This window comes from Castanea sativa, chromosome 2 (assembly GCF_040712315.1).
Source record: "Castanea sativa cultivar Marrone di Chiusa Pesio chromosome 2, ASM4071231v1".
In the NCBI taxonomy this organism is placed as follows: domain Eukaryota; kingdom Viridiplantae; phylum Streptophyta; class Magnoliopsida; order Fagales; family Fagaceae; genus Castanea; species Castanea sativa.
The window spans coordinates 54,687,464-54,713,117 of record NC_134014.1 but is presented as its reverse complement, the minus strand read 5'-3'; the positions used below and the strand labels follow the sequence as shown (position 1 = coordinate 54,713,117).

Below are 25,654 nucleotides of genomic sequence, written 5' to 3'. Positions count from 1 at the left end.
ACTTAAGGTTTAAAATTGTGGACAACGTTTTGTTTTACTTTAACTCTTAAGTATTGACTTCTTTCTCCAATGAGCTTGTGAATAATGTTATACCAAAAAACAAAAAACCCATTTTTACAACTTGCTAAGAAAATAAATTATAATTAAAATAATATAATATAATTTTTTACATGATCCCACTATAGACACTATTTTTATTATGCACTAATCTTAACAAATAATGTCGGCATGTATAAATTTTGTCATTAAATTGATTCGTAACTTAATAATGTTTACTGTCTAATTTAAAAGAAAGATTTAGGATTCAATCCACTGTAAGTGAAAAACTCATAAAATTAAGGATTCTTCTATAGCATGTTTTTGAAAAGAAAAAATAATAACAATTAATAATAACAAAAAGAGTATAGTACGTATAAGTTATAACCATAAAAGATAAAAATATATACTTGCATGGTCATTTTGGCTCCGACAATCTTTATGTATGGATTAGTTCGGCACAATTTTGGCAGCATTCATGTTTGGACTGTGGGGTATAGACAGGTTTAGTTGATATTTGGTGATGATGACTGGCTTGGGTACCTGGGGTCTTTGTGTAGCCATGCACGCTAGAATGGCGTGGTAATGGGATGAGTGGGTTTGAGGATCAAATATGTTAGACGTGCTACGTGTATTGGTGGGTTTTCGCCATAAAAAAATTCATGATTCGTATCAGTTAACTAAATAAATATCACACCGTAGCACGATGCTTGTACTTTATTCCATCCTCAAAAAATAATGTTTTGTTTAGCAATAGGATTATACATTATTTGGACTGCATGATTCATCTTCGATGACCCTTGAGAGTAACACCATCCTTCATGTTATGACTCTTCATTAGTGAAAACAATACTAAAAATAGAAGGGATTTCAAGAATAGTCCGACTATTCTTATCCTCAAACTTTCCTCCACATATATTATCACCCCCTAGCAAATTATACAAGACACCTGACCTTTCATTGAATAAATTAATAAAAATGCCGAACCACAACATCGTTTTCACTATCACGTTTTCGTCTACCCACCGCTATGAAAAAAGCCAATAAAACTTTTACCTTAGCTTTATCTTAAGTTCATGTGTAAACTTAGCTCTAAAACTTGCACACTAACCTTGCCCTCACACCTCTTAATCACTTATACTTGTAAAGCGACCACCACATCTAAAATAACTTTTAATTTACTTTTGTATGGGACCTCAATCTTTTGTTGCACTTCCTCTTGATTTATACTTTTTGTTACGCACACTTCTCCCCACCCCCAATAAAAAAAGAGGTGGAAATGGAATTTATGCCTCATGAAAGTTAAAATCAACGAACTCAAAAAACACATTCCCAGACCGAATTTAACAAATATCGTTACGTTCCAGTACATTGACCGAACCAAATTCCGAATAGATTAATCCATCCTTACTCATTACTATTCACTAAAGCCAAAAGGAGTTGGGGGAGGAACCATTTGACATTTCCTAACAAACTAAAGATTTTACATACTGAAGGTGGAAGAAAAGATAAACCAAGACTTTCAGACTAAAATTTCATACAAAATCATTGGGCAAAAGTTTGCCAACTGAGTTCCACTATGATAATTCTAACGAGAGAGGGCCCTCCTGGGGGCAGGGAGAAGAGAGCACACAAGTCAAAAGCAATCAACATCAGCCACAACAAAAGGAACGTTGAACAGTATCTAAAAGTTATAACTACTCCATACAAATCGAACTCAGCTAAAAAAGGTCCATATCCAAAGTCAACATCTCAAAAAGTATAATAATGCCCCAGGTTCTACCGCACCAGAAAAAGCTTCCAAACGAAGCTAACCCTCCCAAGACTTTAATTCTTCAAGGTAATTCAGTGAACCAAAATTGCACACTACTCCATAAGACAAAAAAAAAATTAAAAGCGAGAAATGAAAAGCAATGATTAAAGAAGGATTACGCAAATGTCAAACTAAATGATTGAGCATTGAAAATATTAGGTACAGAACCATATTGGAATTCAGGCAGAACCTGAAAACAATCCCCATTCTTTTTTTCTCTAATTCTAATTCCTTCCTACCATTAAAGCAAAATAAAAAAAAAAGGCAGCTATTTATCGAAGACAAAAGAGAGTCAAATTTGAAATGCAAGGTCCTAAGCAACAATAACTACTACGCCAATTGCTCTCTTCCCTCCATGCAAGTCAAATCTACTCATCATCATCTTCATCCTACAAACACACAAACAAACAAAACTCAAGTCAGTTTCAAAATATATATACAAACTGTCAAAATTGAACTTCGAAGAATGAAATTCAAATATCGAAATCAACCTCGCCGCTCTCGTCCTCTTCGTCCTCATCATCGTGCACTTCAGACTTGGACTTGTCGGACTCTTCCTCATCGTTTCCATTTCCTCCCTCAGCCTATTATATCACAGTTGAACAATTATTTCACAATAAAAAATGAACTAATTCCAATGATTAATTAACAAAATCACAAGCTATAATTACCAATTTCTTATTGTAAGCCTGCATGGTCTTATTGTACTCAGTCTTCCTCTTCTCTGCCTTAGCAACATAGGGAGCTTTGTCCTAAAATTTAACGAATAAACATTCAGAATATTTTCAAAACAGAATAACAAATATTCGATAATTTCTACGAATTTGAACCAGAAAATTATCACTGATTATGAAAATACTCACAGATTCAGACATCGATTTCCATTTCTCACCACCAGCTTTACCGACCTAAATCATTCACGAAAATTTACAAACCAAAATTATAAGCACTTACAGAAATTGAATAAACGTGAAAAAACGAAAACGAAAACGAGAAAAACACGTTTAGATCTGAAGGTGTTCGATTATTTACCGCAGACACGGCCTTGTTATTTGGATGCTCCTTCGCGTACTGCTTCCTAAACTCCTCCCTTTATTTATTCATTTTATAACAAAAGGCAACAATGATTTTCAATTAAAAAACTCGAAAAAGTCAACAAATTAAAAAAATAAAAACTGAGAAAATTTTGGATCTACGAAAAATTTTTGTATGAGATTGAAAATTCGTACATGAAAACGAAGAAAGCACTAGCAGGCCTCTTTGGCTTGTTTGGATCCTTCGCAGCTTTCTTCGATTGTTTCTTTCCCGCTGTTGCAGCACCTTTACTCTTCAGCCTGAAATCAACATAAAAAAAAAAACCGCACATACACACGAGTGAGTTAAACTACAACAGATCTGAGATCTAACTAGGTACCATCAAAGACGAAGAAAAACTCACCTGCTGTCAGTTCTTCTGGTGTCAGCCTTTGCCTTACCACCTTTCATGGCGAAACTCTGCAAAAAGACGACGAAAAACGATGAGAATCGGTAGCGGAACGGTGAGAATCGGCGTGACTCGGTCCGAGTCAAACAAGTTTACCTCTAGGGTTAGGGTTTTCGGCGCAGAGAGAAAGCGAGAGAGAGAGAGAGTTTTGGAGATAGAGATAATAGAGAGAGAGATATGTGCTTTTGCTTTGTTGGAGTGGTGAGGGATAAGAAGGCCTTTGTGAAAGGGTATGCTATGCCCAAAAAAAATAAAAAGAAACGCTACCGAAAATTAAAATTCAATCACGAAAAAATTGAAGTCCGGGTTTAGGCGGGATTTCAAAAAAAATTTGCCACGTCATCGATCCGTGTGCTCTTATACTATTTGCTCTCAGGCTCTTCTCATTTGTGTTTCCTTGTGTGTTTCTTCGTAAACTTGCTGTGGAGTGGACACGTGGCCCAGTATTCGGTGGCACACGCTCGGGGAGGGATAAAAATGTACAAAATTTCTTTGGCGCGTGTTGAGTTGTTCAGGTGAAATGACCAATATAGCCTTCAAGGCTGGGTAGTTGAACCTTTTGGTAAAGGTCCAATATAAAAATATGCGTTTCACGATTCACGCTAGCTACTGATGTCGATTTTGCGGATATTATTTCCTTGAAGGGTATATATGTAAAACCGTAGTCTTGATATTTTAGACCAGGCTGTTGATGATATACAGTATGGTTACAGGGCAAATCACACTTTTTTGACACTTTCTTCTCAAAATCCAACGGATTGCACTAATGAGCTTTTGGAATGCGCTATTACTCTTCAAAGACATGGATAATTTTTTTATTAATTTTGGATAAATTTTTTTTGGAAGAGATGGATTAGTAAGAGAGTGTCCTATTTTGTAGGCATGTTAAATGGAGTTGGAGATATATTTTTACTTAATTGTTTTCAAGTTTTTTTCCTATTAAACCTAAAATTTAGGGATATTTCTAAATCACATAAAAGTCCAATCCAAAAAGAGAATCCTTTTATAAATAGAATTGATAGAAGAATCCCCTATCATCTGTTTTGTTATTTAAATTCACAACAAATCTAAGCACGTGCACCAAAAGTCTAAGTTAGACAAAACCCTAAACACCAAGTTTTTGCATTATTAATGTTACTTGAGACAAGAGAACATACGATTTGTAACTATGTTATCTTTTTTTTTAGTAAACAATAATACTTAGTATAACACATACAAAAATAGTAATATTTGTGTTTTAAACCAGGTTTATGATACATTACATAATCAAAGTACAATTACAAAAAGACCTAACATTTGTAGTTGTAGAATAGGGTTATAAACAACAGACACTAGACACACAACCAATGTGGAATAGGCATCCCTTTTTTTTTTGGAGTTAGAAAAGTACCATTTTTGAACTTCCTATCTTACTTAATGATGCAGACTAATAATATAAGTGCAAAGGTGTGTATGGGTTGTTGTATCTCAAAGACAGCTTACTTAAGAAGTTTGAAACTTGGAGTGTGAAACTCTCTCCTAGAAATTTGAACTCCGACTCTTACCCCCCACACTCCATAAGCACTTATACTTGTGGAGTGTGGGGGACAAGGGTTGGGGTTTAAATTTTGAGGAAGGGCTTTTACACACACACACACACACACACACACATATATATATATACTTAGATTAAGCTAAAGTATAATTTTTATTTTAAAAAAAAATGTTACACTTGAAGCACACAACCCATATCTCCACGTATTACATTTTGACCCGTTAAGAATCCATTTGGGAACAGCTTATTTAGCTGAAACTGAAAACTTTTTGCTGAAAGTACTGTAAATAAAGGTAAAAACTAGCTTAAATAATATGGTGCGACCCGTGAATAGTAGCAAAAATAAGTTAAATAATAAAATAAGCCCACTTTAAACTCACTTCCCAAACGCAACCTAAATCTTTTGAAAATTGCACTTTCTTCTCGATTTTCCTAGCTCCTTTCTTCATTTAGGGGTGTCAATATTCGACCCAACTCGTGAACACGACACGAACTTGACACAAATTATTTCGAATTAGGGTTGGGCCTTAATGGGTTTGGGTCATAAACAGGTTGACCCGAAAACGACACAATAAAAAACGTGTCATAAGCAGGTCAACCAGCATAATCCGTAATAGACACGTTTGACATGCCAATTTATTTGTGTCAACCCGAAATAACCCACTTAACACAACCTGTTTAACTCGTATAACAAAAAAATATTTATTTTATTTTAAATTTGTCAAATACCTTTTATATCCAACATATATTTTAAATTATAAAAGAAAATTGAGTAATTACAAAAACTTACAAGAGATATATTTGAAAATTAAAACTTTACAAACCCTAGATCTGTAAACTCTACAAATCCTAAAATCTCTAAACCTTCTCATAAAGATCTTTTTTTTTTTTTTTTTAATTTCAACCGTACTACTCACTCTACTATCTTATAGTTTCACATCCAATTCTTAAACTAAAAGTCTCAAACCGGTTATTGCTCTCTCTCTCTCTAATGTGTTTATTTTTTCTGCATAATGCTTTTGTTTTATAAACTTTGAACCCATGTGCCATTATTAATGTATAAGATATATTAATTGTTGATTAAGGACACGGTTGTTGCTTTTGTCTTGTGCCTTTTTTTGTGTGTGTGTGTGTGTGTGTGTGTTTGTATTAGTGTTGGACATTGTCTGCATATCTTGCAAGTGGGTTTATTGAGATAGTTATATAAATTAGATCTGATGTGTAATGCTTTTAAAGATTACAACAATGTGGGTTGACGACTTGAAGTGTATGCATTGCTTTTGGGATGTAAAAAAATTTATTTCTAGATGGATATTATATTTAATATTATGCAGATTGAAATAGATTGTGTTACATTTGTGTGAACCCAACATGTCTCGTTTATTAAACGTGTCAAATGAGTTGGGTCAAGTCAACCCGCCTTATTAATAGGTCGGGTTAGGGTTGAGCCATTTAGTTGAATACCCCTACCTCGACACGACGCGAACCCGACATGCTAACCTGAATTGACAACCCTATCTTCATTCCATCTCGAGAAGAATGTTGTTGGTGGCAGAGTTGGACTCTACAATCTCAAAACTTAGGGCATTTGGCGTTAAAAGTGATATGAAGAAACTTCACCACACCATTACCATTTACCACCGTAAGGAAAAACCACATTGGAATAATGGACTTTTAATGACCACTTTGATTGTAAGTTATCGGTTGACATGTCACAGCACAAGACATTCAACCTTATTTTCTGTCCGAAAATAGGAAGATAAGATTATGCGATGTTATGGAATTCGTGTGTTTTGTTGTTTCTTTGTGTTGTTATATAAGCTAAGAAATTAGTTTGAAGAGAAGGAATGATGGATATAGAAACAATTGGGAGGTGCTATGTAAGGAGGAAGAAGAAAAGAGGAGCAGAGAGATGGCATTAGTTGGAAGTTTTTTTTTTTGATAATCTTCAATGATATATATTAAAAGGAATGAAACATGGAAACAATCTGCAACACAAATGAACTAAAGAGCCACGGGCAGATTATCATTATTTAAACATAAAGACAAGTCAGAGTTCATAGTAATTTTGGCTGCCATGTGGGCAGCAGAGATACCAAATCTTCTAACCCAAGAGAAAGAGCACATATTAAAAGAAAAAGCTAAGCTATGGACATTACTTAAAATAGTACTAATGGACCAATCTGGACATAGAGACGAGGAGAGTGGATTGATGCATTCTTTGGAGTCACTTTCGAAGATGACATGGGGCCAGCCTTTGAGGGTGGACTGCTAGATAGCCTAAAGGAGAGCAAAGGCTTCAACTTGGAGAAGGGAGCAAGGCTTATGCGTCTCGGTCCAAACATGTATCACTTTGCTAGCATGGTCTCTTGCAATAGCAGCTAAGGCAGTCGAAGATGATGATATGGCAACATCCACGTTTACCTTTATCCAGTCTAGTGGGTGTGGAGTCCAATAGTTGTTAACGGGAGGGTGGAGTGTTTGTAAATTGCCTTGGGTTATGAGGGAAAACTCAAGGGTTCTATCCCGAATTCTCAAGCTGGATTTTTGGATGTTTTCCATCATGCAGGGAGCTGTTTCTAAGGCACCAGATTTCATCAATGATGAAAGTCATGGTTGAGGTTATGAACCATTGTTGAACATTAGTGTTGGATGCTTGAGGGGGCTCTAAGACGGATTTGATGATATCCTTAATGCTTTGGATGTGATGTTCCTCAGGTTTTAGCCCCCAACAACTAGCGAACCAGAGGGCCTCAGCAACAGGACATGTCAAGAAAAGATGGCAGCTTGTTTCAAGATTATGACTACATAGAGTGCATGATGTGTCTATGACTTGTATTCTATACCCTAGCTTTTCTCTTGTGGGCAGAGCATTGGTTGCAAATCTCCACACTAGAAGTTTAATCCTTTATGGAGTTTTGATTTTCCATGTCCCTTTCCACTGAGTATCATTGATGGTACTAGTATTAAGGAATTCAGGGGTATGCTGGTATGCTGATTTTACAGTGAAGATTCCTCTTGAATTTGGCACCCATATGAGCTTATCTTCCTTAGGCCTGACTGGAATTGTGAGGGAAAGGATGGCATGAGCTGATTGTGGCTTGAACAACTCATGAATTAAGCTTTCCTTCCAGGTGTGGGTGGTGTTATTTATCAACATTGACACCATTATTGGCATGTCTATGTGTGATTCCAACTTGGGGGTCGAGGTGAAGTTGTCTAGCCATAGCACCCAAGGGTCAGTCCATATGTTAATTGAAGCTCCATCCCCAATAAGATAGCAAGCACCCTTGGCTATAACTTTCTTTGCATTTTCAATGGCTTTCCAAACAGGAGAAGCTTTCTTAGGAGGGGCTTAACAGAGCTAGTCTTGTCTTACTTTGCACTTAGCTCTCAAAATTGACATGCAAAGATTGTCTCTTTTATAGGCAATCATCCAAGCAAGCTTGGCAAGAAGTGCATTGTTGATGTCCTTTGATTTTTTAAATCTCAGTCCACCTTTACACTTTGGTTTACAAAGGTTATCCCACGCTGATCAAGCAAGGAATCTGCCTTCAGGGTCATTTGGCTTCCACCAAAATTTGTAAGTGAGAGCATCCATTTTGTTGCAGGTCTTGGCTGGTAAACTGAAAGTAGACAGTGTGTGATTGGGGATTGCTTGAATAATAGAGTTGATAAGAGTACCTGTCCCGACCCAAGATAGAGTCTTACTCCTTCACCTTATGCAGGTGCTTTGGAGAGGAAGAGTGGGGCTCCCAGGTAAATGACATCTTTTTTCAGGCTTCAAATTTGAAGGGTATGTTTAATGGACCTTCGAGTTTGCTGTTGGGTCGAGTTTTAGAAGAAGATTCCAGATTTGGCCCTATTTAAGCTCTGCCCCAACCATTTGTAGTATAAATCAATGCACTCAAGAGTTGCTTTTGCATATTTTCTGGTTGCTTTGGAGAACAACATAATGTCGTCAGCATACATGATGTGTTACTGTAGTTGCTCCAATGCTAGCCTTGACACCTTCAATGTTTCTAAGGCTAAATTGTTTATCTAGCAGTCTAGAGAGAACCTCTTGTCCAATTATGAATAAATAACGAAGATAGTGGGTCTCCTTTCCTCAGGCCCCTAGTTGGTTTGAATTGGCCTGATTTGCCACCATTGACCAAAACTTCAAAAGAAGCAGAAGATATACAGGGGCCAGAGATAGTCGAAAGTTTTTTTGACTTCAAGAACCAAAACAAGAACCTAAGAGAAATAAAAGACAAAAATTCACACTCTTTTTGTTTTGGTATGGTACCACTCAAATATTAACCATTATTTTTAAGTATTTTAATCTTGTATGGTATATATTCATAAGTCATAAAAAATTACAATTACTAGAATATTGTACAATATATATATAAATGATATATTATTGCAACATCCCTAACGAATGTACCAAATATATGTTGTTATATATTTTTTAAATTAATCTATAGTGCTACATACTCTTTATGATATTTTGCAATAAACACAATCCAAGATAGTAAGAATAGAAATTGTTACTTTTGAGTTGATTTAAAAAAAGTCTTACACCACGCATCCTTGGTGTGGTGGTCACTCCACGAGTATAAATGCTTGTAGGGTAGGGAGGGGGGCAAGGGTCGGAGTCCAAGTGCCTGGGTTTAAGTTTCCAGAAGGGAGTTTTATACACATATACACTTAGATTAGGTTAGAGTATAAATTTTATCTTGTATATACCAAAAAAAAAAAAAAAAAGGTCTTACAATCTCTTAAAACAATGTCTTGCATATAACATTTGAAAATTTGTTAGTACCCCTAAATATTTTTGTGATTAAAAAATATAACAACTTCAAATTATAATGAATGAAAACTATTAACTTTTTCCAAAAAAAAGTAAAAGAGCTTATGAGCTTCAACATCAATATTTGTTCATTATAATGTGGGCACATGCGTGGGAAGGGACCCCTAATGCACCAGAAACCAAGTATATTAGATTCATGTTTTCAAACCCGAGTGGAGTGTTCTATACAATTACCTTAGTCCTCACATAACCAAATCCCAATACAAAGAAGCAGCTTTTGTATGGTAGAACAAATGAACATGGCTTCTGTAAACAAAATTTTAGTTCCATTTACTGATTAGTTTACAAAGTAGAATAAAATATTAACGAATTAAAGAAAAAAAAAACTCAAAACATATCAAATATACATTTTCAAGTGGTACAGATAAAAGAAAGAAAGAAAAAGAAACCCAAAACATATCAAATTCCACATCTTCCTCTATCCATTTTTTTCTTTCATATGATTTATTAAACTCATAAAAAAAAGGGAACAAAAAAAAAAAAAACCAAAACATATGAGATTCATGTTTTGAAGTGATATATATAAAAGAAAGAGAAAAAAAAGCCCAAAACATATAAAATTCCACAACTTCATCTATCATTTTTTTATATGATTTATTAAACCCATAAAAGTAAGGGGAAAAAAAATCCAAAACAGATTGTTTACATTTTCAAGTAGCATGGAACAGAGATAAAGAAAAGAAAAATAAATAAATAAAAACCCCAAAAAATATCAAATTCCACATTTTCGCCTACATTTTTTTTTTTTTTTTTTTATGTGCAATCTTCATGCCCTTATGCATGTAAGGCATTAATATCATCTAAGTGGAATAAAAATTTTAAATTACAAAAAATAAAAAGAAAAAAAAAATTCATTAGAGTCCATGAATCCACGACTTGGAAGACTTAGAGTCTATGGCTTGGAAGTTCCTTAAATAATAGTATAGAATATAGAAAAAGAAAATTTGGCTTGGAAGCCCCTTAAATAGAATAGATATAAATGATTACATGAGATAAACCAATTAGAATTTTTGTTCAATTACTTAATAATTTTTTACTTATGTATACTACCTTTTAAGGGGCTTCCCCTGTTTGGACTGAACATTTTGTTAGTTCAAAAATACCCCTAACACTCTTAAGTTTAAGTAGAGACAAAACTAAAGGATAGTCAAATTAAAATACATGTCTAACTTGCACTAAAATATTGCCTACAAAATATGAACACTCTCTATTTATCTATATTACTATTTAAGGGGCTTCATCTATTTGGATTCCTCTTTTTTTTTTGTTCAAAAATATTCATACACCTCTATGTTTAAGTAAAGACAAAACTAAAGGACAATCCGGTAAAAATGCAACTCTAATTCCTATTAAAACATTACATAAAAAATTCGACCATTATCTATTTAGGTTTTTGAAATGCTCCAACTACTTAAACTCATGTGTGGGTGCCCGAGGACCGAGGATGAAGTTGAATAGTTGTAATACTGGTGTGGGGATATCATGAGCCCAAGAAGGAAAGTTGCCCGAGGAGAGGAAGGGATGAGACAAAGGACTCTGAAGCGTTCCAGTTGGGAAGAAAGGTCTGAAGAGAGAGAATCAATGATAATAAGGGAAGTTTCCAATTTGAAGTAGCTTGTTGCATCTGCATTAAATGGTAGGCATCAGCTTTATCAGCTGCATTGATGAGGAAGTGATCTGAACAGTGTAATTTACAGCTAAGTAGACTACTTCTACCATCTTCTTCAGATGTAAAAAAGGACAAGTGTCAAGAGGAGAGATTGATTATGTAAAGATGGAAGGTCAAGATGTGAAGAGGGGGTAGGATATAAGAGAAATAGGGTTTTTAGAGAGAAGGATCCGAACACAAGTATCAATAAATAGAAAAAAAGAAAAAGAAAAAAGAACACTGAGAGAAAAAGAGTAAATAGTACTATTTTTGTATAACTTTGGCTTCCTTGGGCTAGCTTGTATTGATACACTAGCTCATCTATTCAATAAAATCAACCATATCTTCCTTATTTTCATTATTGGGCAGAACCCCTTTTGTTGTTTGTTTGTTTCTCTTACAAATTTATTATTTTGGGCTGAGGTTAAACTGTACAATTCACTATTCTAAGTGGGCTTGGGCTGTCAGTTCATTTGGTCCTTACATCATGTTTTTAAAAAAAAATCACTCTTTTTATTATTATTATTATTATTTTTTAATACCTTTAATAAGTCTTAACCGTTCCACATCAACAAAAAAAAAAGTCTTAACAGGTTTCCTTACTCCTAATCTCATGTTCTTTTTAAATTTTTTATGAAAATAAAACTTGCTCCTAAGCCAATTTTTTATGGGTAAAATAATATGTTTTTATATAAATATCATCACACTCTTATATATTTTGTGATTAAATAATTTAACAACCTCTAATAAAGATAAATGAAAATTATTAGCTTAAAAAAAAAAAAAAAGCCTTTAAACACACGCGCAAACACATGTACATGATTAAAGACTAGCCTTAATTAACATAATGATTTTAATTTTGTCCTCAACTTTTAATTTTAATCATGCTCTTACACCAACTATTATTATTCTTAATTGGATTTTTAAAATAAAAATTCAATATAAAAAGTCCTCATATCTTATTATTGATTTTTATTTGTTTAACGAGTAAAAAAAAAAAAAAAACTTGATCTTGGACCGGGCTCTAAACTCTAAATCAAGAACCCGCGAGTCCAGTAGTCCAGTCTAATCCCTCCCGCCCCGATCAATAACCGATTCAATTTGCAGAGAGAGAGAGAGAGAGAGAGAGAGATGGGAGAAGAGGTAGAATCCGTGGGGCATCGAGTATCGGTTGCAGCACCTTTAATCTTCACGATTGTCATCACATTTCAGCTCCTCTCCGGGTGGCTCGAACGCTTAAAGAAGAAGGTCAGAATCTATACATTTTTCAATTATTCTCACGTGACCGACACCGCATTGCATGTTGCTTACGATTTACGATACTATTTGATAGATTCTGATAGATTTTTTGAAATTATCTGATTTTATTCACAATTCTGAATTGCCTAGATTATGAGCTAGCTTGTAGTTTTGTTGATTTCAAATTTTCAATCATGGTAAACATGGTCGAATTTAGATAACACCGATTGTGCTGCCTTGTTCAATGCACTCCCACGTGGTTGAATTCAATTGGAGAGACCTAAGGAATTGTACCTAGGTTTTGCCTGGTTGTAATGATTCTGTTGAAGAAAAGCAATGGGGAAACCCTATAACAAGGGCAACACATTTTCCTTTTTTGATAACGTGCATAACTATCATAAACAAGAGCCATTTAGACTCGCGTCTAGCTAGTTAAACCTACGGGCAACTGACCCGCCCACCGGAACCAGTAGCTCAGTGATCTAGGGGCATTCGCCCCTAACGGGCCAAGCAACACACACACAAAAAGAAGAGGAGGAGCAAGCAAATTTCCCAATGTTCTTTGCCTATCAAACAAAAATCTAAGAAAAAATAAATTAATTACTGATAACTGTTGCTAAGCAGTGGTTATTGCCTTAGTGGTGATAATTGATAGTATCCAAGTGAGACCTGTGATATTCATTACTAATTGGGCTTAGCATTACACAGTTCGGATTCTCATCAAAACGCTGCCAAACTGTATTTATCTGTTGTACAGGAATCAAGTAATTATAGTGTGGTTTTTTTGGGATATAGATCTTTTAAGGTTGTCAATTTATTTGATATTGTTAATAAATATTGGCAGTGAGGTACAGGAAGTTGATTTATACTTAAGTTGTCTGTTATTAAAATAATCTTTTTGGTCATGTGGTTTCTTTGCAGGGAGGATCCACTAATGCTACAGTAATCCAGTTGCGTGTAGAGATAAAGCAACTCTTGAAAGAGGCGAGCTCCTTGTCACAGTGAGTGGTTCTAGAGGTTTATGAAAAGTCTTTTCTCCAACCTCACTGTCGAAATCGATCATATCACAGTTTGTTGTCAATGCCACGGGCATTTAGAATTGAATTGTTCTGATGTTTATAGCTTCTTACTTGATATGATTAGCTTCTGTTTAGTTTCAAGTTTGTTTGGAAAAACTTGAGCATATATTCTTTCCTTTTGGTTTATATTGGTTTCAAATTGGCAGTTTCAATGAGTGTGTATTAAATATCAATACAATATGATTTGCTTCTTTGTTAATTGCAGGCCATCCACATTTGCCCAAGCTGCAAAACTTAGGAGGTTAGCAGCTGCCAAGGAGAAGGAACTTGCAAACTGTGAGCCTCTTTGCAACTCCACTCATCCGCTTTATATTTACTCATTTAGAGACGTGTCAACATTTTTAAAATTATCTTGAATCTAATTTCTTGAATGATAAATTGGGCTTTTCGGGTATTGTGAAGACCCATTTGACCAATCAATGATTAATAATAATTTTTCTACAATTGTGGAACTTAACACGATATTAGTTTTCAGGATGGTTAGGTTCTAGAAGCTGTATTGTGGATCCATATAGGCTATTCAAGGGTGAAGTTGATTGGCAAAGAGAACAGAGATTAATTGTTGGAATGAACTAGGTCATTTATTTTTAGGTGCTGGATAAACAATTTAAATGAAGTATAAGAGTTGAAGAGCTGAATTGAATTGATGTCATTTGTGCTGTTGCAGTTCAAAGTAGAGAAAAGAAACCAAAGTCTTTTATGTAGAAGAATCCACATCTTGTGGACTTCACTTTTTGTCTATTTTGTTCTAAAGATCTCCGATGAAGAAAGCGTTGACTCTGGTACTATCATCACAAGGAATACTAGTTATGCAAGTGCACTTAATGGCATTAGAGAATGTGACTTTCATGGCCCTGCCACTTTGAGCACTTCGTTCGTCACAACGTTGGGCATCATAGGAAATTTCTGCCATTTTCTTGATGAATGGTCCAAAGCATGCCACAAAAGTTTATCCAATTCAACCTTTGTCAATAGATATAGCCACTCTTCTGTTGTTCCAAGCTCCTTTCTTATTTAAATAGTTCAGGACTCATAACAGTTGCCACCCACATCCATGACACCAACTGCACATTGAAGTAGCAAATTCCAGTAAGCCTGGCAGTAATCTGGGTTGATAACTCATCAGGAAGATTCGGAATCAGCTTGTGCTATCAATTTCACGAACTGAATCAAGCAGAATAGCAGGCCCCTTCGTCCTTCTGAAATCTCGATTTCTTAAAAAAGTTAGAAGTCTGAGAGAGTGTGAGGAGCCAGAATGGGGTTTGGGGCTTTCTTGTAGGTTTTCTAACAGAGGAAACAGGGGAAAAAAAAGAGTAAAAAGAAAGAAATGGAGAAGGAGACAGTGTTAACACCTTTGAGGTGAGTTATTTAACTAGACATGTGGCTAAATTATAAAAGGGGTACTTAAGGAACTGTATCTAAGTTTTGCCCTTAAAAATGACCCTAAGTATCCTTGTGCTGTGCTCATGGAGGATTTGGTGCTTTATTTGTTTATTTCTTTTAAAATTATTAATTCCTGTTGTTTTCTTTCCCATCTTTCATGTATTCAAAGTTAGAAATTATGTGGCTTCTGTTAATTTGTTTTTCTATATAAAATGAAGCTTCTAACACTTCTTTTTGATTTGCAGATCTAGAATCACATAGCAAGGAAATGAAAATGTCATATGATTTGTATCTGAAAGTTCTGTTTCTTTTCAAGGTGCCTCTGGAATACTTTGAAATTTTGACAAGTTAACTTGCTTCCTTGTTGAGCCCCAAAGAGTGTATTGATTTGGTTGTTCATGTAGGTTTTGACATATTTTGTGCTCATTTGCTGGTTTTGGAGAGTTCCTGTTGCCACCATATCTCAGCGACTTGTGCAACCCTTTGGTAGTGCTTCTTGCCATTGGTCAATTTGCTATGTTTGCTTACACCCCTGCAATTTTACCCTAGGGAGTTGTGCTTTGATTGATCAGCTTATGATGCTTCTGCAAACTAACCTGATAATAGACTAACTAGGCCAACAACAGGTGGTAGGGTCAGAAGCAGGTCTTAGGTACACCCTCCCTCTCCCCCCCCCCCCCCCCCCCCCCCCAAAAAAAAAAAAAAGAAGAAGAAGAAGAAGACGACATTTGAGGTCTTCTTTGGTAGATAAACTAGGTATTTGGCCTCACCAAGTCAATACTTTTTGGGCTAACAAAATTATGCTGTACTTTCTAAATATCCAACGTGCCCAACTAAAAGATTCCTGTCTCTGCCATATTCATTAAGGAAAAACTGCAAACTAATTGAGAATATTCTTGGCCTGCTGCCTCATATTGAAAGATTTCCTTTTTTGTTTTTGGCAGGGAATTTGCTATCTTGGAGGACAGGAGGCACTTTAAACAACCATGTTATGGTAAATGGCCTTTAACCTGTTTTCTACTTTTATTATATCCTGTATGAGAAACCCTTTGTGAAGAATGGAAAAATTGTTAGGCTAGTTCCCCGTTGAGGATGGCTGGGCTGAGTCTCATGTCCTATACCTGCTGTTCTGTATTTTAAATTGCTGACAAACTTTCAGAAAGTTAATGGGGAGATTTATTGATCAAGATAAGAACATTTAGTGCAACCTGATGACTGTACTTATCAAAAGATATATATTATCATGATGACTGTTGACAGATATACAGGGATGAACACCTCTTAGTGCTTTGAATTGTGTAATTCCTGGAGCAATGTGATCTCCAGATTCTACACTCATAAGATTTAAGAACCCTCTTCTTTGAATCTGGTGCTGATTGTTATCTTATTCTTTTAATGGGGAAAAAGGATATCAGGAATTCTTTTTACCTCTGGAAATTTACAATATTCAGAACTAACCTATATTAAGAGGTTAAGATTCTTTTGCATGTATGGTGTTTATAAATTAAATGTTTGACAAGGTTCTCAGCTCATTAGATCATTGTACATAGAAGTGTAGGGCCATGAGTGCAATTGTTTAACTCAGTTAAATTTGTATAGTACGCATACTGAACGTTGAAAAATGGTGTGTGTGTGTGTGTGTGTGTGGTAGAGAGAGAGAGAGCCACTTTCTTGAAGCATGTATTGTGATGCATACAGGTTTCTGAACGTTACTTCCAAGTTCTTAACTGGTCTCCTAATGTGTAACTGCAGGTTGGGATAATACCTTGGTTAATATTATCTACCAGGGTGAGCAAATTTGTTTGTCGACTCCTCAAGTAGAAAAAAGATGATGGTGCTTATTATCTTCTCATCAGAAAATGTGCGATTTCTGTTTTCTGAATTTCAAGGAAGAAAAAAACTTTTGCAATTAATTCCTGTAACAATCTACATTATTTTGTTTTTATTTATTTGGCCTGCATGTAAGTTTAGATTATGGAGTACAACAACAACAACAACAACAACAAAAACAACAACAACAACAAGCCTTAGTCTGAAGTTTTTGGTTAGAAAAATTAGCCTAATGTAAAATGCATTTCTTATATTGGTAAAAGAAATTCGAAATACCAGATTTTGATGTGCTCTTGGCGTGACAGATTTTTGTTCTAGAAATATTAGCATTTCTATAGTTTGCTACGTTGTTTGCAAAGACCATGCATGGTCATTCCTGACTCTGGGAAGTATTGAGCTCTTCAGACAACACTCTCGACTTTAACACGCCCACTAGCTTTGCTCAAAATGAAAACTGAAATAGTGTAAAACACTATAGCTTGTTTAGACTCCAAACATAAGCATAAAAAAATGAAAAAAAATTCTCAAATATGTAAGTGTTTTCTTCAGTTTTCTAGTACTTTTAAACATTCAATCAGAAACTGCATTGGTTATCGAAAAGTAGGAATGAGCATATGTATAGTATTGCCTTTGGTTTCCACTTTCCACATCATAGCTGCTTCCGTTTAATAATCCATGTAAAATTCGTACCAGTGCAGTTTAACTTCTAAACTAGTTTGTAGTTTGTGCAAAATATGAGCTTGTAAAGAATAACCAGATAGGCCACAACCAAAAGTGCAATCAGGGGAATTTGTTGATTAAGTTAGCGTTTGGATTGGCGTTTCCTCTCAGCGTTTTAGTGTTTGCGTTTTACTCACCGTGGGACCCACGACTATAGTGCCACGAAATAAACGCGCAAAAGTTCTAGCTGAAACGCATGGATGAAAGCTTGAATGCGTTGTTTCATTAATGCTGTGTGTGTACTGTTCATAGACACAACCTTGAAAGGACACTCGTTGCACTATGTACTGTTCACAAGCAGAGTAAATGCAAAACGGTGCGTTCAGGCCAACGGCTAATTTTCGCATTCTCAAGTTTCTTCCTCTCAACTATTGTGGTAGAGATATTTTCAATTTTCTTCAATACTTTGACCTCTTCCTCTTCAACGAATTGCACCTACTCACCAACCAATAAACTATCAAAATAGAGGAAACACGGTAATTACAAACCCATTACGCAAAACAAACGAATCCGATCCCCTCTGTTCTTCCTTCGCTCAAGCTCACATTCTCTCTGCTTGGGACGTCGTTGCTGCCACTGTGTGTCTTTGCATTTACGGGTAAGTTGTGTCTAACTTCTCATACTCTCTGATTTGTTGGTGTAGCATTAAAGAAGAAGCTGAGTGTACATCTACCGTACATATGCTCCAAAATTGGTGGTGTTTCAAATTCAATACAAGGGCCTAGGCATTGTTATTGAAAATTCCAAGAGGACGATAGACTATGAAAGACAGGGTGACCCATTACGAGCACATCATTTGCTTCCAATGGGCCTATGTGATGTTTCATGACTCACATATCTTGTAGTATATACGAGTGATGAGCTTTTTCAACAGCTATGCAATGGAATTGTGATAAACTTTGCTGCCTTTTCTATATTCCTATATTGATATTTGATAACGAAAAATATACATATTATTAATTTGTGGTTTCATCAAATTTTAAAAAATTGTTGTTCACCTTTTGAAATCTTCTTGTAGTTAAAAAATCTCTTAACGTGAATATTGCCTCTCCCACAACAAGTCAAAATCCATTTTATTTTTGCTGAAAAATATCATAATTATTTGTTAATTCGATATATCTTAATTTTATTCCTATTCATTGATTAATGTTATTTCTTCTAAAGCATCCTCTATGTTAATAGTTTAGATTTTTAAGACTTGAACAGTTGAACTTTTACATCGAGATTTATATAATACGAAAGACTTATAAGCATGTGACTATTATAAGCTTTAAGGCCTAAATATTTCATATTTTTAATGACATTTTAAACGCTTACAAATTAAATTTTATAGTTTTATTGGACAATAAGTATAAATTGCAAATCGAGACGAATGATACATTTTGACCTTTTCTTTTAACTTTATTTATTTGTTTTTTGAAATATAAGCTAAGACTGGGAATAATCGGTAGGGGTTATTTAAGAACACTTAATCATATTTTTTCTCATTTTTTTCTATCCTCCCTATCCTACCTCCAACCAAATATACCTTAAATTAAGAAAACTCTCTATCCTCTCTATAACTGTAATTACACACAAGCTCAATTAGTAAAAGATTAGAGAGCAATCTAAAAAAGAAAAGAAAAAAAGAAGAGCAATGGTTCCTCAAAAAAAAAAAAAAAAAAGAATAATAATAAAAAAGAGCAATAAATTGCAAATTTCCAAATCCGAAAGAGCATAAACCCGCAGAAAAACCCTTTTCTCAAAAAACAGAAAAACCCTTTCTTTCAAAAACTCAAAAGCCAAGCCGCTGCCCTGTATCTACTCCTTCAGATTTGCTTCAGTTTCACATTCACAAAATGGTAGGAGGAGGAGAGTTCGAAGTTGGAGAAGTCCCATTCAATCCCGATGGATGGGGCCCGCCCGATTCTTCCAATCTCAACCTAAATCTCCCTGTCAACGTCCCCTTCGCCCCTTTCTCCCGCTCCGATAAACTTGGCCGTATCGCCGACTGGACTCGCACCAACTACAACAACCCCAACCAGAACCGCTCCAAGAACCCTTCCGATTCCGTCTTCGACTTCTCCAACGACGACTCCTTCCCTTCCTCCGGCGGCGCCGATGACGACTCCTCCTTCCGTCTCGTCGACGGCAAGCCTCCTCCTAAGCCCAAGTTCGGCCCCAAGTGGAGGTTCCAGCAACAGCGCCAGCTCCCTCAACGCCGCGACGAGGAAGTCGAAGCCAAAAAGCGCGAGGCAGAGAAGGAACGCGCTCGCCGCGATCGTCACTACAATAATAATCGCTCCAACGCTAACAACTTTACGCGCAGAGAGCCATTGAAATCCTCCGTCGACATCCAGCCCGAATGGAACATGCTTGACCAGATCCCCTTCTCCACCTTCTCCAAGCTTTCCTTCTCAGTCCCCGAACCCGAAGACCTCCTCCTCTGCGGTGCACTCGAGTTCTACGATCGATCCTTTGATCGCATCACTCCCAAGAACGAGCGCCGCCTTGAGCGCTTCAAAAACCGCAATTTCTTCAAGGTTACCACCACTGATGACCCTGTCATCCGCCGCCTCGCCAGCGAGGACAAAGCCACCGTCTTCGCCACCGACACCATCCTCTCCACCCTCATGTGTGCGCCCAGGTCGGTTTACTCGTGGGACATTGTGGTCCAGAGGGTCGGGAACAAGTTGTTCTTCGATAAGCGCGATGGCTCTCAGCTCGACTTGCTTTCTGTCCACGAGACCTCTCAGGAGCCCTTGCCTGAGGCCAAGGACGATATCAATTCCTCCTATTCCCTCGGTGTGGAGGCTGCTTACATAAACCAGAATTTCTCCCAGCAGGTCCTCATTAGGGATGGGAAAAAGGTCGCATTCGATGAGCCTAACCCCTTTGCCAGCGAAGGAGAAGAGGTTGCCTCTGTGGCCTATCGCTATAGGCGGTGGAAGCTCGATAACGATTTGTACTTGGTGGCTCGGTGTGAGGTACAGAGTGTTGTCGAGATTAACAATCAGAGGTCCTTCTTAACTCTCAATGCACTCAACGAATTCGACTCCAAATACTCAGGTGTTGATTGGAGGCAGAAGCTCGAGACTCAGAGAGGTGCTGTGTTGGCCACTGAGCTAAAGAACAATGCGAACAAGATGGCCAAATGGACGGCTCAGGCTTTGCTAGCTAGTGCTGATATGATGAAATTGGGGTACGTCTCTCGGGTGCATCCTCGTGATCATTTCAACCATGTGATATTGGCAGTTGTCGGGTACAAGCCAAGGGAGTTTGCTTCACAGATTAATTTGAATACTTCGAATATGTGGGGGATTGTGAAGTCCATTGTGGACTTGTGTATGAAGTTGAATGAGGGGAAGTATGTGCTTGTGAAAGACCCATCCAAACCACAGGTTAGAATCTATGAAGTGCCTGCGGATGCATTCGAGAATGATTACGTGGAGGAGCCACTGCCAGAGGATGAGCAGGTTCAGCCGCCCACAGAGGATGCTGAGGGTGCAGAGCCAAATGCTGCTACAGATGATGTGGAGGAGAAGGAGGTGGTTGCACAAGCTTGAAGGGTAATGGTTCTTGATCTTACCTAACTTAAAATTGAGAATTAGAATTTTGTCTTTCTTTTTGTTTTCTTGGATATGAGAATTAGAATTTTGACTAACTTATTATTTTTACCTAAAAGAATATTTAGGTAACAAAACAAATTCGCATGCCCTCTAATGTTAGTAATAGTAAATTCTTGACCAGTCATGTAATTTGATGATATTGTGCTGCGTGTGTTACTGTGTTCAAAACATACATGATTTATCTTTCACTTTGTAGAAAGTCCCAAATTATGCCATTAGACATGAGCCAAACTGTTGTTGAAGTTGTTTTATTTACTGCCTGAATTTCTCTGAGTTTTATGTGATCATTGCTCAATCATGAACCAACATACCATCCCTTTTCACTGGCATGCCTTCATGGCCGGGCTTCAATGGCTTTATACCATCCTATAGTAGGTTCTGCTTTGAAAGTTGAAACTGGTGATATTTAGAAGGATTTAGTGATATGGTCATTATTATGTTGTGATGGTACAAGTTAACAAGTTGAGTTAAAAAATTTATGTTTTATTAATGGAGTAGCATGTGATATGGTAAAAGATATAGGTAATATTTCTAAGAAGATTCTTATGGCTCTTTATAATGTGTACTGGATAGTGGTTAGGTGATGGTTTTTTTTACATGCTGTTGTGAACTTTTTCTGTGTGCGTGTTTAGCCATTTATGAATGTCTGTGTATATCTATATTCTAACCTTCTATGGTCATTTCTCTCGTGGACTGTGAATGCCTCTGACAGTTTGTGAGGCTCTTTGTGCTTATGTTTTACGAAACATCTTTGTATATTCTCATTTCTTTGTCTTTTTGGAAGATTGGAGAAAAAGAAGTAATAAAAAAAGGACATGTCAATTAGGAGAGTAACAGAGAGCACGACGTTAGAGCATCCACAGCAGTGGAGCTAAAAATTTAGCAATTTAGCTCCACTAAAAGTTACTTTATCTATTTTACCTACATACATGCTGCAGCAGTGGATCTATTTTAGCTTTCAACACAATAAAATAATATAAACATTACAATAAAATAATATATCTACCACAATAAAATAATACATCTCACTACAATAAAAACACCACAATAAAAAAGGTAATGTGAACACAAAATAAAAAATTAATTTTTTTTTAGCTCTCATGAACAGTGCACATCTATCTATAGATGTGCACTGTAGCAATGAGCTAAAAAAATATAGATTTAGCTCCACTGCTACATGCTTCTTTTTGGTGTTTTGGTAGAGCTAAAATAGCTATATAGCTATTTAGCTCCACTGCTGCAAGTGCTCTTAGATAGGATAGAATGGAGAAAAAAAATTCATGTGACTGACCCAATCTAATCTGTCGAGGATCCATGGCTAAATTTTGTGTTTTAAACTGTAATTGTAGAATTGAATTTTATGGATGACAATGCGGGCAAGGAGGTCAACAAGACATTTTATACCTCTTGATGGAATGATGTGCTGTGTACACATTACTTTGCAACAAATGTCTCTAGGACACATAAAGCTACTGCAACCATAATTGGGCTTGAGATATTAAACTAGAAGTAGAATAAGTTAATCTTGATTGGTGAAAATTCATGGAGATGTGTTGGTTGCTACATTTTGTTGGAATTGATCTGAAAAATGTAATAAGTGTCTCTTTATATTGTAACAGTGACCTGGAAGGTCTGATTTTGGCTTATGAATTGAATATTTTCTGGGCATAAAAAGAATGTGTCTTGTCTTTCATTCAGTGCAATTTATTGATGTCTTGCAAGTGCGAAACGTGTTTTTTCTTAAACCATGTACAATAATGGATGAAACGGTTGTGGAGTAGTAAATCTGTGGTGCTACAATGACATTGGTATTGGCGGAGTTGCTCAGATTACATCTTTCGGTGTTGAGGCAGTATATAATAAGTACTACTCCCAAGTTTGGTGGAGGGAAAGGTGGTTTCATGCTCAGATTACATCTTTCGGTGTTGAGGCAGTATATTCACCTTCCTGAGTGGTCATTTCGTTGATGTGATCTTTCCCCCCCCCCAACAGATCATTTTTGCTCAAGGGAGCTTATCGACTGGTGCATTGGAATATTTAATAAGTACTACTCCCAAGTTTGGGGGAGGGAAAGGTGGTTTCATGCTCAGGGCTTTTTAGTTTTCTTGAATCCAGGCAAGGATTCTTTTTTATTTTTAAAGAAATTGCTGAAAGCCCACTTCATTTTTATTAATTGACTGTATTCAAACTGAGGATTGTTAAACACCTTCATCTTGGTTTTGAATGTTGTTTTCCATAGCCCATTGCATTTTTATTAATTGGCTGTGTTCAAACTGAGGATTTCTAAACTTACCTTCTTCAACTGGTTTTTTTAATGTTGTTTTTTGTGATCACTGCATCATTTAGTAATTTCCTTTTTGGGTAATTGTCTGGCAGAATTTTCAAAAATATCTTAAGAATTTATAAGCTAGCTATATTTTGTGGTCAATTTGCTATGTTTGCTTACACCCCTGCAATTTTACTCTATGGACTTGTGGTTTGATTGATCAGCTTATGATGCTTCTGCAAGCTAACCTGACAATTGACTAAGTAGGCAAACGACAGGTGGTAAGTGGCCGAAGCAGGTCTTTGGTAGCGCCCCAGCCACAAAAAAAGAAGACATTTGAGGTCTTCTTTGGTATATATTTGGCCTCACCAAGTCAATACTTATTGGGCTAACAAAATTATGCTGTACTTTCTAAATATCCAACAGTGCCCAAGTAAAAGATTCCTGTCTCTGCCTCAGGATATTTATCAAGGAAAAAAAGTGAACTAATTGAGAATATTCCTGGCCTGCTGCCGCATATTGAAAATTTTCCTCTTTTTTTTTTGGCAGGGAAGTTGCTATCTTGGAGGCCAGGAAGCACTTTAAACAACAATGTAATGGTAAACAGCCTTTTAACTTGTTTTCTAATTTTGTTATTTTCATATATCCTGTATGAGAGAAACCCTTTGTGAAGAATGGAAACATTGTTAGGCTAGTTCCCCGTTGAGAATGGCTGGGCTGAGCCTCACTTCCTATACCATCTGTTCTGTATTTTAAATTGCTGACAAACTTTCAGAAAGATCTCAAGGAAATTTATTGATCAAGAGAAGACCATTTAGTGCAACCCGATGTTTAAGGGGTTTTGGTGGGGGGGAAGGGTTGGGGTTGGGGGGAGCAATGAAGTTGTGTACTTCCTGGAGATGTGATCTCCAGATTCTACACTCAGAAGATTTATGAACCCTCTTCTTTGAATCTGGTGCTGATTGTTATCGTATTCTTTTAATGGGGAAAATGGAAATCAGGAATTCTTTTTGCCTCTGGAAATTTACAATTTTCAGAACTAACCTATATTAAGAATTTAAATATTTGGCAAGGTTCTCAGCTCATTAGAAGTGTAGGGCCATGAGTGCAACTGTTTAACTTGGTTAAATTTGTATAATACACATCCTGAAAGTTGAAAAATGGTGAGAGAGAGAGAGAGAGAGGGACATTTTCTTAAAGCATGCATTGTGATGCATACAGGTTTCTGAATGTTACTTCTAAGTTCTTAACTGGTCTCCTAATGTGTAACTGCAGGTTGGGATAATACCTTGGTTAATGTTATCTACCATGGTGAGCAATTTGTTTGTCAACTCCTCAAGTAGAAAAAAGATCATGGTGCTTATTATCTTCTCATCCGAAAATGTGTGATTTCTGTTTTCTGAATTTCAAGGAAGAAAACCAATTTTACAATCAATTCCTGTAACAATCTACATTATTTTGTTTTTATTTATTTGGCCTGCATGTAAGTTTAGATTATGGAGTACAACAACAAGAAGCCTTAGTGCAACGATTTTGGTTAGAAAAATTAGCCTCTTGTAAAACGCATTTCTTATATTAGTTAAAGATATTCAAGTACCAAATTTTGATATGCTCTTGGAGTGACAGATTTGTTCTAGAAATATTAGCATGCGTTGTTTACAAAGACCATGTATGCTCATTCCTGACGCTGGGAAGTGTTGAGCTCTTCAGACAACACTCTTGATTTTAACAAGGCTACTAGCTCTGTTCCAAACATAAGCATAAGAAATGAAAAAGAGATGTCAAAAACATTCTCAATAGCTTGAGAACGAAAGCCAATTGTATGTGCTTGGTTCAGTTTTCTAGTACTTCTAAACATTCAATCAGAAACTGCATTGGTTAACGAAAGGTTGGAATGAGCATGTGTCGTAGCTTCCATTTAATAGTCAATGTGAAAGTCGTACCAGTGCAGTTTTGGTTGTATGCTAGAATCACTAGCAAGAAGCAAATCAATTTGCAAAATATGAGCTTGTAATAATTGTAAAGAATAACCAGATAGGCCATAGCCAAGAGTGTAGTCAGGGGGGCTATGTCGGTTAAATGAAGATGTTGGTGAAGCATTGGAGAAGAGGCCGAGTGGTGGTTCAATACTAGGGCCTAGGCATTGTATTTGAAAATTCC

The 25,654-nt window shown here is 36.3% G+C and overlaps 3 protein-coding genes across 5 annotated transcripts; 2 read left to right on the top strand and 1 right to left on the bottom strand.

Annotated features, from left to right (window-relative positions):
• Positions 1-1,964: 1,964 nt before the first annotated feature.
• LOC142624417 (high mobility group B protein 3) lies at positions 1,965-3,615 on the bottom strand. The gene is made up of 8 exons (XM_075797982.1): positions 3,429-3,615; positions 3,288-3,343; positions 3,079-3,183; positions 2,882-2,939; positions 2,713-2,757; positions 2,521-2,601; positions 2,341-2,433; positions 1,965-2,238 (listed from the first exon to the last, which is right to left on the bottom strand). The coding sequence occupies exons 2-8, from the start codon at positions 3,332-3,334 to the stop codon at positions 2,218-2,220; spliced, it is 450 nt and encodes a 149-aa protein (XP_075654097.1). The 5' UTR covers positions 3,335-3,343; positions 3,429-3,615; the 3' UTR covers positions 1,965-2,217.
• Positions 3,616-12,402: 8,787 nt separating this feature from the next.
• LOC142623713 (protein GET1) lies at positions 12,403-17,199 on the top strand. 2 transcript variants are annotated; one of them, XM_075797165.1, is made up of 7 exons: positions 12,403-12,617; positions 13,530-13,609; positions 13,893-13,963; positions 15,316-15,386; positions 15,475-15,556; positions 16,015-16,064; positions 16,145-16,589. In XM_075797165.1, exons 1-7 carry the CDS (start codon positions 12,501-12,503, stop codon positions 16,208-16,210), a joined length of 537 nt encoding a protein of 178 aa, XP_075653280.1. In that variant the 5' UTR covers positions 12,403-12,500; the 3' UTR covers positions 16,211-16,589. The 2 variants fall into 2 exon arrangements, with proteins under 2 accessions (XP_075653280.1, XP_075653279.1); XM_075797164.1 differs by lacking the exon at positions 16,145-16,589 and adding an exon at positions 16,823-17,199 and having other exon boundaries at positions 12,415-12,617.
• Positions 17,200-19,330: 2,131 nt separating this feature from the next.
• On the top strand, positions 19,331-25,103 carry LOC142626339 (eukaryotic translation initiation factor 3 subunit D-like). Of its 2 annotated transcripts, XR_012842491.1 has the most exons (3): positions 19,331-21,168; positions 24,044-24,093; positions 24,770-25,103. XR_012842491.1 is itself a non-coding variant. In XM_075800161.1 (2 exons), the coding sequence occupies exon 1, from the start codon at positions 19,459-19,461 to the stop codon at positions 21,163-21,165; it is 1,707 nt and encodes a 568-aa protein (XP_075656276.1). In that variant the 5' UTR covers positions 19,331-19,458; the 3' UTR covers positions 21,166-21,168; positions 22,578-22,919. The 2 variants fall into 2 exon arrangements, 1 of the variants encoding a protein (XP_075656276.1); XM_075800161.1 differs by lacking the exons at positions 24,044-24,093; positions 24,770-25,103 and adding an exon at positions 22,578-22,919.
• Positions 25,104-25,654: the final 551 nt, after the last annotated feature.